Source organism: Bubalus bubalis, chromosome 4 (assembly GCF_019923935.1).
Source record: "Bubalus bubalis isolate 160015118507 breed Murrah chromosome 4, NDDB_SH_1, whole genome shotgun sequence".
Lineage (NCBI taxonomy): Eukaryota > Metazoa > Chordata > Mammalia > Artiodactyla > Bovidae > Bubalus > Bubalus bubalis.
The window spans coordinates 41,155,553-41,172,159 of record NC_059160.1 but is presented as its reverse complement, the minus strand read 5'-3'; the positions used below and the strand labels follow the sequence as shown (position 1 = coordinate 41,172,159).

General features: G+C 37.1%; 1 protein-coding gene across 5 annotated transcripts in view; it reads left to right on the top strand.

Annotated features, from left to right (window-relative positions):
• Window positions 1-16,145, top strand: part of SINHCAF (SIN3-HDAC complex associated factor) — a 29,529-nt gene extending 13,384 nt beyond the window's left edge. For all 5 annotated transcript variants that reach the window (XM_006069093.4, XM_044941314.2, XM_006069096.4 and 2 more), the window contains exons 2-6: window positions 595-742; window positions 2,132-2,231; window positions 3,745-3,871; window positions 10,189-10,339; window positions 14,054-16,145. In XM_006069093.4, the coding sequence (XP_006069155.1) occupies window positions 615-742; window positions 2,132-2,231; window positions 3,745-3,871; window positions 10,189-10,339; window positions 14,054-14,213 (666 nt within the window). In that variant the 5' untranslated portion in view covers window positions 595-614 and the 3' untranslated portion in view covers window positions 14,214-16,145. The remainder of the gene's footprint in view (window positions 1-594; window positions 743-2,131; window positions 2,232-3,744; window positions 3,872-10,188; window positions 10,340-14,053) is intronic.
• The last annotated feature ends 462 nt before the right edge of the window (window positions 16,146-16,607 follow it).

Here is a 16,607-nt window from a genome sequence, read left to right as displayed (position 1 = left end):
TGGGTTGATGCATTGAGCTACTTCTGTGCTTAGTGTCAGATTGTAGTCCTGTGGTAAATGCTCAGAACTTTCCCAGAGGGGAATCACAGTAATGCAAACATGCAGAGTAAAAAGGGGTACCTTTAATTTTAGGACGTGTCCTCCAATATGTATGATTCCGGTGTTTCCCAGGATAGTGGAGAGAGAGTTTGTTGTATTCTCTACTTTGTTGTTGGGCAGTCAGTCAGTTGTATTTGACTCTTTGCAACCCCATGGACTGCAGCACGCTAGTCTCTTCTGTCCTTCTCTTCTTAGAATCTTGAATTTTAGAAAATGCCTGCTTCCTGCAGTTTTAGAGTGAGTTTTTGCCAGGATAGTAGAAGGAGGTAGGAGAAGCTTTGTTATATATCTGAACTGTTCTGTTTGTTTTAGACACTTGGTGTGCTCGTGTGCCAAGAATTGAGGTAGATTCAAGAGGTCTTCACCAGAGCCCTCCTGTCTGGCTTGGTCATGTAATACCATGTTGCAGGGGGAGGGGTGGAGCAGAGAGCTTGCTTTTAATGGTTTCTTGTTATAGCCCTCAACAAAGCTGTGTCAATTCCCTTGGCTTTACAGGCTATTGCCCAGAAGAAAAGATGTTTGGTTTTCACAAGCCAAAGATGTACCGAAGTATAGAGGGCTGCTGTATTTGCAGAGCTAAATCCTCCAGTTCTCGATTCACTGACAGTAAACGCTATGAAAAGGATTTCCAGAGCTGTTTTGGGTAAGATCATGTGATGTTTGTACCATTTTTAGAGTGAAAAAGATCACAGTATAAGGAAATATTTCTAAGCAAAGGGATTGGAACAGTGCAATAATAATTAAAATCACTCATATTCTAATCTAGGTTGTTTCAAGGCACTTGCTCTTAAATCCAAACAATACTGAAAGCATACCTTTTTTTTTCTAGATTATGAGGAACTACCAAGTTTATTGTGAAGCCCTTAATCATGGGGGAGTTGAGAGGGAGGCTCAAAAGGGAGGAGATACATGTATACTGATAGCTGATTCACGTTGTACAGTAGAAACCAAAACAACATTGTAAAGCAATTATCCACCAATTAAAAATATATTTTAAAAAAGTTATAATAGAACCTTTCATTGTTAACTTCAAGATGTATAAAGAGATTAAAAAAATAACCCTTATTCTCAGAGTAATTGTCCTCCACTAGTACTTTGCATTGTTTTTCTAAGTTATACAAATAAATTTTAACCCGATCTGCTGAGGATCCTAACAGGGTTTAATGTTCTGCCCTGAAACCTGTCAGGGTCCATTAGTTTTATTTTATAATTTTGTTCTTTATTTATCTTTTGACAGTAAACCTCTGCTTAATAAAATGGAATTTACTTTTCAAAAAATAGAAACAAGATACTTAATGTTGAGCCATTTTTGTTGTTAGAAATTAATTTCACCCCTGTATTTTCTTATCGGAACATTCTGTTGATTAGTTATTGTTAATCCTAGACTGTATTTATTTTGAAGGTTGTCCAAGAGTCTCTACCAACCAACCTTGTCATTTGAAGTCACGTTTTTCTCTTAATGTCTTTATTTCCAATTGTATATATAATAAACGCTATTAGTATTTTTCTGTATATATTTGTAATATAGAAATATGTGTAGTAAATGAAAAATTCCTCAGAGAGACAATTAAAAAATAACTTAGAAACTGTATATTTATTTCCTCTTATGCAGATACATTCATTAAAATAATATTACAGTGCCTCTCTGGTTTTGTTTGTTGTGAAACTAGAATATCATGGCACATTATTTTACTTAAAGGGTAGCGTTTTATTGCTTACGTATCTATACATTTCAAGAAAGATTAATTGGACATCTTTGTTTAAAACCATGGTGACCAGGATCTTCTCTAGGTCTTAAATTTTACCATTGTTTAATTAAAAAAAATTCTTTATTTTAAAATGACCAAATTGCAGCACATAGAAGTTAATTAGACTTCTGAAATATTCTACAAAAACCGTAGAACTGGATCACCCCAGACAATTGGAAATAACATCTATAAACTATAAATAGTATTTTTTCTAAAAGACATGTACTTCCATAAATTCTTTTATGTAAAGGAGACGAGTAAAGGTTTGATCATTTTCTTATCAGGTTACATGAGACTCGTTCAGGAGATATCTGTAATGCCTGTGTCCTGCTTGTGAAAAGATGGAAGAAATTGCCAGCAGGATCAAAAAAAAACTGGAATCATGTGAGTTTATCTTTTCCCCTTTTTCAGTTGTACCTCTGTTATATTTAAAGTAACACTAGTTTTTCCCCTAATTTAGGAAATAATATGTTCCTGGGGTAGAAAAGTCTGAAATTCCTCCAGTTAATTAGACGTGAATCCTTTTTTCATCTCTTAGGACAACAGATTTCCTAACTCATGTTGGTACTAATGAGCACATGAGTTTACATTCAGAACTGGATTTAAACCTCCTTGTTTACCACTTACTACTTGTGAACTTTGGACAAGTGACATTTATTTATTAAGTGCAAAAGAGGATAATAGCCATGTCACAAAACTGTTGTAAGAACTGAATGAGATGATATATATTAAGAATAATTAGTAATCACTCAGTTAAATAGAAGCTGTTTTTGTTCTCTATGTTAAATTGAGATTTTCATTTCACTTGATAACGTCACTAGAATTCTTCAGAAAATATTTTCAGTGACCAGAACAACACTATTAAGTGTTATTTATTTTTCTATATGCTAGCTTTCAGAAGATTTATGACATTTATATAAGATACTTGTTTTTAAGCAGGCAGGCATTTCTTCTTTACATTTTTTCTTACGCTGCCCTTGCAAGCTGTTCTTTGGTGACAATGTTACATTATTATAATAGGTTTCTGTGTGTCTGTTAACTTATAAAATTGTGAGTTTTTCTTTAATGAATAGCTTATGTGGGGAAGATCCAAATTGTGATTTTGAAGGTGATGTCAACCTTTTTACATCAGGATACATGCATGCTAAGTAGCTTCAGTTGTGTCTGACTCTTTGCGACCCCATGGACTATAACCCACCAGGCTCCTCTGTCCATTACATAAGGATAGGAATCTTCAAATAGTAAATGTGAATGAAGACATGAGAAATGAGACCATATGGGGCTAGACCAGTGGCCTTACCAGGCTGTGGGAGAACATGCCATTGCCTGCATGTGGCTGACCTCAGGCTTAAGGGTGTGTGGTAAGAAGAGCATAAAGCATAGGTCTTAAAACCCTGATTTGAGTCTGGGCGCGTTCCCTACCTACCTTTGCCTATTTACTAGTTTAGTGAAATATGGCAAAATACATAGTTTAATATCTCTTGGTTTTCTTTACCCTAAACCTGGAGTAACAAATTACTGCTTTCTGCCTTGTGGTGAAGTTAGAATCACAAGTATATGAAAACGTTTTGTAAACTGCAGACATCATCCAGTAGGAATGTTAATTGTTATAAGGTCTGGTTTTTCTTAACCTCCTTGGCTCATTTTCACCATATATAAAACCTATATAAATTTTTTGTCCAGCTACTCTTGCTGTTACTACTTCCAAGTAAAAAAAAACGTAGATAAACTGTTTTTAATACCATGTGATAATTCAAAGTACACATGAGCTCTTAAACACTGAGTAGAAAACTATGGTTCTCAAATTTGGCTCCTTCAAATAAGCACTCATCTGAACTAAGGGAATACAGAGGTGTCATTTTTGAAATGGTATTAAATATTCAGTATTTTCTTCCAGGTGGTAGATGCAAGGGCAGGACCCAGTCTAAAGACTACACTGAAACCAAAGAAAGTGAAAACTCTATCTGGAAACAGGATAAAAAGTAACCAGATCAGTAAACTGCAGAAGGAATTTAAGCGCCACAGTAAGTTGGGTATTGAGACATGAGGATTTAAGAATGGATGTTTTGTTTCTGTCTGCTGGTGGCACATGGCGTATGTAGACCATGTTTTCTTTTGTTGCTTTTTTAAAAAAGAGTGGGAGGCAATGTTGACTTGGTAGAGATATTTTATTTCTAGGAAATCTTGAAACTTTATCTTTGATTTTGATGTCTTAAAAGTACTTTCATTAGCCACTTCTTCAAACTGTACTCAGAACACTTGAACCATTCTCATCTCTATTGACATCTTTTCTAGAAGATTAATGCTTCAAGTTTGTTTACTTGATTTTTATCCTTAAGGAGATTGAGACCTGAAGATATGCAGAAAGGTATGTAAATAATTCAGTTCAGTTCCGTCGCTCAGTCGTGTCCGACTCTTTGCGACCCCATGAATCGCAGCACGCCAGGCCTCCCTGTCCATCACCAACTCCCGGAGTTCACTCAGACTCACATCCATCGAGTTAGTGATGCCATCCAGCCATCTCATCCTTTGTCGTCCCCTTCTCCTCCTGCCCCCAATCCCTCCCAGCATCAGAGTCTTTTCCAATGAGTCAGCTCTTCGCACGAGGTGGCCAAAGTACTGGAGTTTCAGCTTCAGCATCATTCCCTCCAAAGAAATCCCAGGGCTGATCTCCTTCAGAATGGACTGGTTTTAGAAAAGGCAGAGGAACCAGAGATCAAATTGTCAACATCCACTGGATCATGGAAAAAGCAAGAGAGTTCCAGAAAAACATCTATTTCTGCTTTATTGACTACGCCAAAGCCTTTGACTGTGTGGATCACAATAAACTGTGGAAAATTCTGAAAGAGATGGGAATACCAGACCACCTGATCTGCCTCTTGAGAAATCTGTATGCAGGTCAGGAAGCAACAGTTAGAACTGGACATGGAACAACAGACTGGTTCCAAATAGGAAAAGGAGTACGTCAAGGCTGTATATTGTCACCCTGCTTATTTAACTTATATGCAGAGTACATCATGAGAAACGCTGGACTGGAAGAAACACAAGCTGCAATCAAGATTGCTGGGAGAAATATCAATAACCTCAGATATGCAGATGACACCACCCTTATGGCAGAAAGTGAAGAGGAACTCAAAAGCCTCTTGATGAAAGTGAAAGTGGAGAGTGAAGAAGTTGGCTTAAAGCTCAACATTCAGAAAACTAAGATCATGGCATCCGGTCCCATCACTTCATGGGAAATAGATGGGGAAACAGTGTAAATAATTAGTGGGCAACCTAAGACTTAAAACCCAGGTTTTCTGGAGAGTAATTTTGGAAATCATAACTCACGTATTGCAGCCTCAAGATTTTTAGGTTTAAAGGGGCTTGGTGTGTTGGGTCAGAGGATGGGAAAGAAATGATAAATTAATAATAAGTTCATCTACTTTTATGGGAAGTAACTGGGGGCAGGGGACCTGTTGTAGTACTTCTGTATTTAGTAATTTAAATTTTGAAAAGGAAATCCACTGTATATAATGTTATTACCCCCGGGGGTTTGAGGCAGCACCATTGAGTCCAGCACAGTAGGGTTTCTGCAGGAGAAATGTAGACATATTTATATCGGTGGAATAAACTAACTGTAAATAAACTAGTCATGTTTGCCCGCCTGATTATGGCCCAGATCAGGCCAGATTTTGTGGCCAAATGGGTTAGAGATAAATGTTTGTTTTGAGAACATTTTCAGAATTGTGGGTGGACCTATATTGGAGTTTTCAGGATTAAAAAGATATGGGGACTTCCCTGGCGGTCTGATGGTTAGGACACCACTGCATGGGGCATGAGGTGTGGCTAAAAAAAAAGATCTGTAGGCCCTTGTTAGACAAAATATTATCAATCAATGTTTGTTTTAGAGTAATGGAGAAAGTTAAATTTACTGATCAGACAGAAGGAAAGGAAGGAAGGAGAACTATCATCTCGTGAGCATTTTGGTATATATACCAAGTACTTTACAATTATCCCAGTGATTTCAGTTTTAGAGATTAGGATAGGAAGTACAAGGTAGTGGTTTCACCTTGATCTGGGGTCACTTAATAAGTAGTAGAGATGAACTTGACCTGGGGTTTGTCTAATCTCAAAACCCTGCGTCCTTTCTACACAATCATCCTGCTCTTTTGAATAGCATAGCTTATGCTCCAAGACCCCAAAGTCTTTCCAGATCTGCTACTAACTCCATGCTCTAAGTTGGTGTTACTAGTAAGTTGTTGGTGTTACTAGTCCATAGTTATTTTGAAAATATATTTAATTTAATTATATATTTAATTAATATATATTTAATCTTTGGCTAAACTTTTATAATACATTGGTAGTAAAATATTTAGACAACATCAAATATGTGTATATTTTAATCATAGATGTTTTTTTCTTAACCAGCTATCACCAAGGGGCAAATAAAACTGACTCTACCCTTTATTCTCAGTAAATGTTTGAGTGAACATTTAGAAAACAGTAATTTTCTTATCATTTGAGGAGTAGAGAAATTGAAAGTTTGTATGTATATTCTTAGCATCTTTAATTATAGGGAAGGTGACACCTAACTTTTGCCTTACCTAAGGGAATATGTCCAGTGTAATTTTAGATTTTTGTGATAAAGCTATGTTGTGGCGGGGTTGGAGATTGAAAATTAATGGGTTTGGAGACTCAGTGAAACAAGATTTCCTAGGTGCATTGTGAATTGCTAGCAGCTGTGTGCAATGTAACAGTTTTGAGATATTTGAATTTTTATACATCACCCACTAAATGGTTTCTCTGCCTCTAGTTACAGATTTACTTCTGTGCATCTTGCCTGTACCTGACAGGTATTCCTCTTCTTGGGATGTTCTTTCCTTTGTGATGTACTGGAAAGGCATTGGATCTAAGGCTTGAAGATCTGGATTTGAGTTATAGTTCTTGAACAAAATATGACCCTGCTGTTGCTTAACATTAAACCACAGTTTCCTAATCAAGAGAAGTGAGGATAAGCAAGTAAAAAGGGCTTTTGTAAAACAAAACAAAGAAAAATAAATTCCTCTAGAAATGTTAGCTTTTTTATTTTTTTTGGTCATTTTCCCTAAAATCTGCCATGATTCTGGTTGCTGTAGAATAAAATTGAAAATCCCTAGCAAGTCTTTGGATGTCTCCTTTAGGGTAAGGGTCAGTTCCCTTAATGTGCATGGTGTATTCTGTTTCCATCACTTTGCTCATCATCCCCATCTATCCCATGTGGGGGATGGGATTTCCAAATCCTACCTAATGTTTAAGATATAAACAATTTCAGTTCTTTGAAGAATTTCCAGATTTACATTCTAGAAGAGAGTTTTTTCCCCCCAACTGCATTTCTACGTGTAGTTAATTGTATCCTGTTGTCCCAGGTATTATTAGATTAAGCCATATAAAAAATTTATCACTTTTATATTTAGAAACGGACAAATATAATTGCAATTTCAAATGGTTCATAGATACTAAGCACTTACTAGAATAGTGTATTTTCTTCAGAAGCATAGCACTGCTATTGCTGTTAATTATTAGGGAAGTCTTTTAAGTATTCCCATAGCCTTACTCCTTTAATGCCTGCTACTTTTTTTTACATTAAAAAAATATATTCTTTTACCATTATGGTTTATCATAGGATATTGAATATAGTTCTCTGTGCTATACAACAGGACCTTGTTGTTTATCCATTCTAAATGTAAAAGCTTCCATCTGCTAAGCTCACCCTCCCACTTCATCCCACCCCAACCTCCCCGCCTTGGCAACCACAAGTCTCTTCTCTATGTCCATGATTCTGTTTCTGTTTCATAGGTTCATTTGTGTCATATTTTAGATTCCGTGTATAAGTGTTATCATATGGTATTTGTCTTTATCTGACTTATTTCACTTAGTATGATAATCTCTAGTTGTATCCATGTTGTTGCAAATGGTATTATTTTGTTCTTTTTTATGTGAAGCCTGCTGTTCTTAAGGATTTTGTTTGGTTGTTTTTTTCCATGGAGTTAAGCTATGCATAGATTGGGAAGTAAATGAACATATTAAAAACACCAATGGTGCTTTCTTTGTTTTAGATACTTAATATTAAATGCTAGTTTATGTAAAATTTTGATAATGGAAAACACTTGTGAGTACTGTTCAAAAAAGCTTTCTTTAGTCTTGTTTCTCCCCACGCAGGATGTGACACAGGGTTGGTTGTCTAGTGGATACTTCATGAATATTTGATTGGTTCTCTAAATTGGAGGATTGTTCTATCCACCTGTCCTGGGAGGGGGGGAGTCTTCAGATAAAGGTGAGGTGTGTAGTAGACTCAGCCCCTGTCTGATATTTCTGTTGCTGAGAATAGCAGTAGGATGGCTTTATAGCTCAGTGACTATTAACCAAAAGATTTCTATTCTGGTTTGTAAATGTATGTGATATCTTCTGAGGGCAAAAATACTAAATCATGTGTAGCTTGTATCTGATTAACTGCCTTTATTTCTTACTAAGTTAGAATCTATTGTTTCTGCTTTATAGGTAAGGTTTCATTTTTCTTTGGATGCTTTCAAGATTATTCTCTTTTTCTTCAGTTTTCAGGAGTTTAATTATAGTGTGTTTTGTGGCAAAGACGGTAAAGAACCTGCCTGCAGTGCAGGAGAACCAGGTTTGATCCCTGGTTTGGGAAGATCCCTGGAGAAGGGAATGGCACCCCACTCCAGTATTCTTGCCTGGAGAATCCCACGGACAGAGGAACCTGGTGGGCTACAGTCCACGGGGTCGCAAAGAGTCAGACATGACTGAGTGACTAACACTTTCACTTTGGCATTGGTTGCTTGGGGTATATCCTGTGTGACGTTAGCTCAGCTTAAATCTGTAGGTTTGTCTCTTGCCAAGTTTGGCACATTTTCCGCCATTATATTTGAGTACTTTTTTACCTGCGCCTTCTTTGTCCTCTTCCTTCAGGACTGTAGTCACTTGGATGTAGATTTTTTGTCGTAGTTACGCAGGTCTCTTAAGGCTCTTCATTTGTTTTCTTGGTGTTGTACAGGTTGGCTGATTTCTGCTGTTCTTTCTTCCAATTCACTGACTGTTTCCTCTGTCCCTTCCCTTCTGCTGTTGAGCCTGTCCACTGCCCTGTCATTTATTGTATTTTTTTCAGTTTGGATTTTAGTTCCTTGGTTCTTTGTAGCTTTTTTTTTTTTTTAAACTGAGACCTGCTTATTGAGTTTGTTTCCATTTATTTTAAGCTTGTTTATAAAGGCTCACTGAAGCATTTTTGTCATGGCTGCTTTAAAATCTGTCAGATAATTCTAACATCTCTGTCATCTTGGCATTAATATATACTTGACTTTTCATTCAATTTGAGATTTCCCTGGTTCTGGATATGATGTGATTTTTTTTTTTTTTTTTTTTAATTGAAACCTAGACATTCAAAAATTGTGTGATGAGACTCTGAGTTTTATTTAAACCTTCTGTTTTAACTGGCTTTTTTTTTTTTTTTGGTCAGAGGGGGAAATGGGAGAGGGGCACAGCCTCGTTACTGCCAGGTGGTGTTAAAGTCAGGTTCCCCACCCAGCAGCTATAGAGAGCTGAAGTGGGAGTGGCTCCTGACTGCAGCTGGGTGGGGCTGGGATGGGAATTAAGGCTCCCACGTGGTTGGGGTCCTCCTGTTCTTGGTGGGCCATAGTGAAAGCCCAGACTCTTTAGTAGGCTTCCACTGCCATCACCCTGGTGAAGGTGTTGGGGAGGCCTCATAACATTCTTGATAGGATGGAAATCTAGGCTTTCCTGTTGGCCTTTGCTAGGGTCGGTGGGGGTAGGGACCTGTCTTTTCTGTTTGGCTGCAGTAAAGTGATTATTGTGTTGTAAAGATTTCCTGTCATGCTAGACTGCCCCTTTCTTAGTCCTCTGGCTACAGAGAGCCGACTTCTGTTGGGGGTGTGTGTGCGTGTGTGTCTGTGTGTACCCACTGGCTTTTCTGAATTGCTGGCTTCTTCAGCTTCAAGACTGGGATTTATAAGGCAAAAATAAAACCCATAAAAGCTAGGGTGCTCACCTTCACAGCCTTCCTTAAGTGTTGAGCCCTCTAGCTGTTGCCAACTTTTGGAGTCTTTAGTTTTGTTTTATATGTTATATCCTTATGTTTTTAGTTGTACTTACTAGCAGAAGAGAGGAAAGTATGTCTACTCTTAGTCTTACCAGAAGCTCATTTTCTTTTAGATACACTTTAGTACAAATACAGTAGAATAGAAAGTAATTTTTTTCCATTTTCGACTATCTCATTCACTGTGTTTTATGTTGAGGCTTAGTTGCGATGGCATATAATGAAATTATCATTTTTGTTTTCTCTTCACTTCAGATTCTGATGCTCACAGTACAACCTCAAGTGCCTCTCCAGCTCAGTCTCCCTGTTACAGTAACCAGTCAGATGATGGCTCAGATACAGAGATGGCTTCTGGCTCCAACAGAACGCCAGTGTTTTCCTTTTTAGATCTCACATACTGGAAAAGGTAAAAGCAACAGAAAATATCTCTCTAACCAGCAAACCTTCTTAATTACAGGCAACTGTTTCCCACTTCCTTAGCAATTACATGGCATTTGGCAAACCGCTGGTAGCATGTGTGGTTGGAGGTGGATTAGGCAAGAATGGAGCTGAGAGTTTGGATTTTGTGTGTTTTTCCTATTAAAATTGATTTAAAATAAAAACCATGTTAAGGAATCTAAATTTGCTATAATGGAGTATACGTAGATATTCAATGTGATCAACTCTCCTACTGAAAAAAAGTAAAAAGATTAGAAGTTATATATATATATATTTTTTATGTCTTTAAAAATGGCATTAACAAGTAGACAAGTTAATGAGAAATATATATGCATGCTCAGTCACTCAGTCATGTCTGACTCTTTGTGACCCCCATGGACTGTAGCCTGCCAGGCTCCTCTGTTCATGGGATTACCTTGGCAAAAATATTGGAGTGGGCTGTCATTTCCTCCTCTAGGGGATCTTCTAGACGCAGGTATTGAACTTGTGACTCCTGCTGCCCCTGCATTGGCAGGTGGATTCTTTACCCCTTAGCAGCCTGGGAAGCCCCTAATAAGGAATAACCAGAGGCCAAAAGCCATGTGAATGAGAAACCCCAAAGTCGAAAAAGAGATAATAGACTAGGAAAGAGAGAATATTGAAAGAAAGTGGTTAAGGATTTTCTAGTTCACAGATTTGGGAAGACTAACAAGTAAAAGCAAGGTAATAAGCAGTTATCGTATGGGTGAGGAAAATTCACCCATATGACACATTATATGCAAACTATGGAACACGGGAGGCAAAACAGTTAGTGAGAAAATAAAGACTTTATTTTTTGAGGAACAACAAACACACAAGCTGAGTTCTCAGCATGAACAAAGGATGCCATAAAACCATAGATTTAACACCTTCAGTGGCCCCAGAGATAGTAGCTGGGAGATAATTCTCCCAGGCAAGAATACTGGAGTGGGTTGCCGTGCCCTTCTCCAGGGATCATCTTCCTGACCCAGGGGTTGAACTCACGTCTCTTAGGTCTCCTGCATTGGCAGCCGGGTTCTTTACCACCAGCACCACCTGGGAAGCCCTTACATGACAACAATAGCATTAAATCAAAGTAGTAGAAGTAATGGGAGTTAAATGTCCTAATGTCTTTGTATTGTTGAGAATAAATATATTGAATAACTTTAAAGTTTGATTAATGAACTGTATAACCACTAAAAGAATAAAAATAAGAATGTAAAACCTCCAGAGAAAAAGAGAAAGACCAAGAATTTAAAAATATACCTAGCAAGATAAAAAGAATGAAAAACTTCTATGTATTTGTAAATTGAGAAACCTTGGGTCAAGAAGAAGGTGTAAGTTAGAACATCCTTATAACTAAAAAATAACTGAAAAATACCACAAATCAAAATGGTGGTATGAAGTTAAAGAGGTAAATAGAAGAAAAGTTGCTTTTAGTACTTTCTTTTAACACAAAGATTTAAAATAAATGAAGTTATATATATCCAGTTTATAGATTAATGAAGCTCAATATAAAGAAAAATAAAAGCAAGGAAATCCTAAAGATAGAAGTAGGAATAAATAGAGTAGAAAACCAATATGAATGAATAGTATCAGTAAAGCCAAGAGTTGGTTCTTGAAAAAGATGACTGAAGAAGTTACTAGAGATCAAGTTACTACAGATCAAGTAAAAGAGATGGTACCCTTGTTATTTCTTATTTCTTGGATAAGAAAGTGATATTCAACTCTAGACAAACAGAGGTTTAGAAGTCAAAGGATATTATAAACAACTTTATGCCGGTAAATTTGAACATACAGGTGAAGTGGATACATTAGTAGCTTACCAAAACTGTTTACCAAGACAGTTTACCAAAACTGTGCCAAGACTTGAAGAGTCGCATAATAAAATGGATTCAGTGGTCAGAAGTCTTCCCACAAAAAACCCCAGGCTGAGATAGACAAGTCCTACTGAATATTCCAGAAACAAATGAATCTGATCTTGCACTGGATTTTCCAAATTATGGATCAAACAAGGCCTAGGCTCCAAGCATTTTGTGAGGCTAACATACCTTTGATATGTTATAAACAGTTTATCATAAGCATATTAGATTTATTCTAGGGATGTGAGATTGTTTTAAGCATTAGAAAGCCAAGTAACATAATTGACAGTTCCTAAAGGAGAGGGGAAAATGCCTATTGTGTTAGTGGTGTATTGAAGATATTTGAACTTTGCTTCAGGGTTTAAAATAAAATCTTTAGCAAAATAGGAAGAGGAGGCAACCACACTGATAAATACTTTGTATTTTCAGGTAAAGTCAAACATGTTCCCATTCCTATATTTCAGCAACATTGCCTTCAGACATGTGCACTGATATGTGCAGCGTGTTTGTAAAAACAAAAGTTGTCCCATCAGAAGAAGAGTGGATAGCCCTTTCACTGTTCACCTAAACTATCACAGCAGTGATAATCAGCTGTACCCTAATGCAGAATAAAAAGTTTTAAAAAGGAGAGTCTGCAAACTATGGTATATTCACGTGGTGGAATACCATACATAAGTTAAAATGAAAAAAAGCTCTAATAGTACAGTATATTTGAACCTCAGTTATTGTTGAGGAAAAAAATTGCAGCATACAGTATGATTCCATATATGTGCATTTCTGTATATATTTTTATTTTATATGTTACATATATGAGATAACAAGCAATATGTTTAGAGATGCAAACATGTATACAAAGAAAAAGGGGAGTGATAAACCTAAAATTTTAAGGAGAGAGAGATTGAGTGGAATGGGATTGAGAAGAACGTACAGGGGGATTTCATAGGAAACAATCGTTTTTTTCCTTGGAGTGTATGATCCATGAGTGATTTGCTGGGTTGTCATTTCTGTATGCCTTTATGTGTATTTGATAATATGTGTGTATTTTTTTTGTCTGATCAATATTAAAACCGCCAGCTGTATCAGCCTGTTCATTGTGGCTATTTTTCTTTAAGATGTGGTGACTTTTGGAGGAAACAGTTAATAACTTTAGGAACAGCCTCTGAAACTGAGGAATACCTTCTCCCCCTTAATATTTAATAAGATTCAGTGTGAGATTTGGGCTTTCCTGGTGGCTCAGCTGGTAAAGAATCTGCCTGCAATGTGGGAGACCTGAGTTTGATCCCTGGGTTGGGAAGATCCCCTGGAGAAGGGAAAGGCTACCCACTCCAGTATTCTGGCCTAGAGAATTCCATGGACTACGTATAGTCCATGGGATCACAAAGAGTCAGTGTGGGGTTTAAGGGGCTTGGGTAATTCCCATTACCTGGCACATTGAGGTCACTCTAGGAGACCATTCGTTAGAAATGTGATGATTGTGGAAGTAGAACCTTTCTTTGATCATATTCTGCTAGTTATAATGTTTGGTGTGTATGTTAGTTGCTCATTCCTGTCCAACTCTTTGCAACCCCATGGACTGTAGCCCGCCAGGCTCCTCTGTCCATGGGATTCTCCAGGCAAGAATACTGGAATGGGTTGCCAGTTCCTTCTCCAGAGGATCTTCCCAACTCATGGATTGAACCCAAGTCTCCCACAGTGCAGGCAGGTTCTTAACCATCTGAGCCACCATTAAACCAATATAATGATTGGTGGATTGTTCTTTTTTTTTCTGTATTCTTATTCTGCCTTATTGATATATTTTGTTCTCTCTCCATTTTTTCTTTTAGACAGAAAATATGCTGTGGCATTATCTATAAAGGCCGTTTTGGGGAAGTCCTCATCGACACACATCTATTCAAGCCTTGCTGCAGCAATAAGAAAGCAGCTGCTGAGAAGCCGGAGGAGCAGGGGCCAGAGCCTCTGCCTATCTCCACTCAGGAGTGGTGACTAAGCTTTATGTAGAAGGGGAGCAAAAACGATTTAAATTTTGGAAAACAAAGCAACAAAATGACCCTCCTATTTTTAATTTGGATACCTGCTATTCTGCCAAAAGATGGATTTGTAGAATAGTTTTGAATGGGTTATTTTTCCTCCAGTTCCACAAACTCTGAAGCCAGTGAAGCTTACTAAGAGATAAAAAAGAAGTGTACATAATATTTAAGATGCTGAGTATTTCATAGGAAAGCTGAATGCTGCTGTAAAGTGCTCTTTAAGTCTTTTTTAAAAATCCCCTTCTAATGAATGAAATTAGGGGAATTTTCAGGGGACAGAGATGGGATTTGTTGTATGATAAACGTATGTAGTTTTAGTCTTTCTATTTTGAGAAGCAGTGGTTGGGGCATTTTTTAAGATGGCTGGCTACACTTGTTTTCCTTCATTATAATAAATTTGTCATAACTCAGTAAACATGGACTTGCCTCTAGAGGTAGTGGTTAATAACTGAAATATTAAGGTCTTGCCAAGGTTCTGGTGATTCAAACCTGTACTACTGAATATTAAGCAGGACAGACAGCTCTCTGGTGCGAGTATCTTGAAGGAGTAATTTCTAAATATGCAGAGGTAACTTGACTGTATATGTTGCATCCTGTGTCACCTCCCTCCATATTGGTATTTGATACAGATTTTAATTTATATGAAACTTAAAAGGCAGAATCAAAACTTAAAGCAGAATCAAAGTTCCTCTTGGGGAAATGTCAAGTCTTTAGGATAAGCAATCCTACATGAATAGTACCAAAGCATTACCACTTGGTAGAGAACATTCTCTATTAAAAATGTTATATTATCTGAAAAATAACAATGTGCAAGTCTTTAGGATGGCACACGAGAAAAACAGGTTAATGCTTCTTGGGGCACGTTTCTTAGAGGGCTTGCAAGTGTGTAAATAATTTGTTTATGTTACGTGATTGGTGACTTCACTGAAAATCTGCACAATTCAGTTTTAGCTCTGGATTACTTCAGTTGACCTTTGTGAAGGTTTTATCTGTGTAGAATGGTTGTTTGACTTGTTTTAACCTGTTAGGGTTTTGGGATTTTTGGGGTTTTTTTTTTTTTTTTTTTAATTCTATATTAAAGTAAAATTCTACTAAAAGAAAAGAGGTGTGTGTTAATGCTGAGTGGGTTGGTTTTGGTTTGGCTTCTTTTAGTCAGGCTTTCTGAACATTGAGGTGTTAGATGATACATCCTAAATGTGGAGCTCTTCCATTCTGAAACCTTCATTAAAAGCCTTTTACTTGAACCCAAACCAAAGTACTATCTATTGCCTCTTTTCTAAAAGTACAGGAAAAATATATCACCTGTTTTCATAACGAGGAAGCATCATTTGCCTCCCTGGTAAAACATGACTCAGTACTTATTTTTAAAACTGGATTTTAAAGATTGGATAGTATACATAACAAGAGAGTGAGCCACTTTTTATGGGCACCCTATAGTTTTATAGTTCTTAATCGAAACTTAAAGTTTTATATTTCTTCCTTTGGAAAAAACTACAAGCCACCATATGCACAGACTACACATGAGTTGGGTCAGTGCTCCCGCAGACTTTGAGGTGTATTACAAGAACCCCAGCCATTATCATCTTCCTCCTGAGTTATTTTGAAATTTTTTTTTGTACATTTTGGCTGCAGTATTGGTGGTAGAATATACTATAATATGGATCATCTCTACTTCTGTATTTATTTATTTATTACTAGACCTCAACCACAGTCTTCTTTCCCCCTTCCACCTCTCTTTGCCTGTAGGATGTACTGTATGTAGTCATGCACTTTGTATTAATATATTAGAAATCTACAAATCTGTTTTGTACTTTTTATACTGTTGGATACTTATAATCAAAACTTTTACTAGGGTATTGAATAAATTTAGTCTTATTAGAAAATAAAAGAGGCTGTTTGTGGCTTTGTTTGAAAGGTGTTCTTAAGTAAGAATAACTAATACTTTTGGCCCTCACAGGTGTTACTCAGTATAAGTACTTATTGTAAGAAGCCATGAAGGAAAAAAGTCCTCTTTACCAAGAAATACAGACTTTAAAATACAGATCTTCTCTACTTACCTTAGGGTTACACCCCAATAAACACAAGTTGAAACCATTGTAAGTGAAAAATGCATTTAAGTGACTTCCCTTCCTGTGGTCCAATGGTTAGGAATCCCCCTTGCAGTAGGGGGAGAGGTGGGGGAGGGAGTGAGGAACACACAAGTTGGGAACTAAGATCCCACATGCTGCAGAGCCACTGAGCCCTTGTGCAACAAGCAACTAGAGTCAACTGCAAGGAAAGGTCCTGCATGCTAAGTGAAATATTTTAAAAATGTGTTTAATACATTATAGCTTAGCCTAGCCTACCTTAA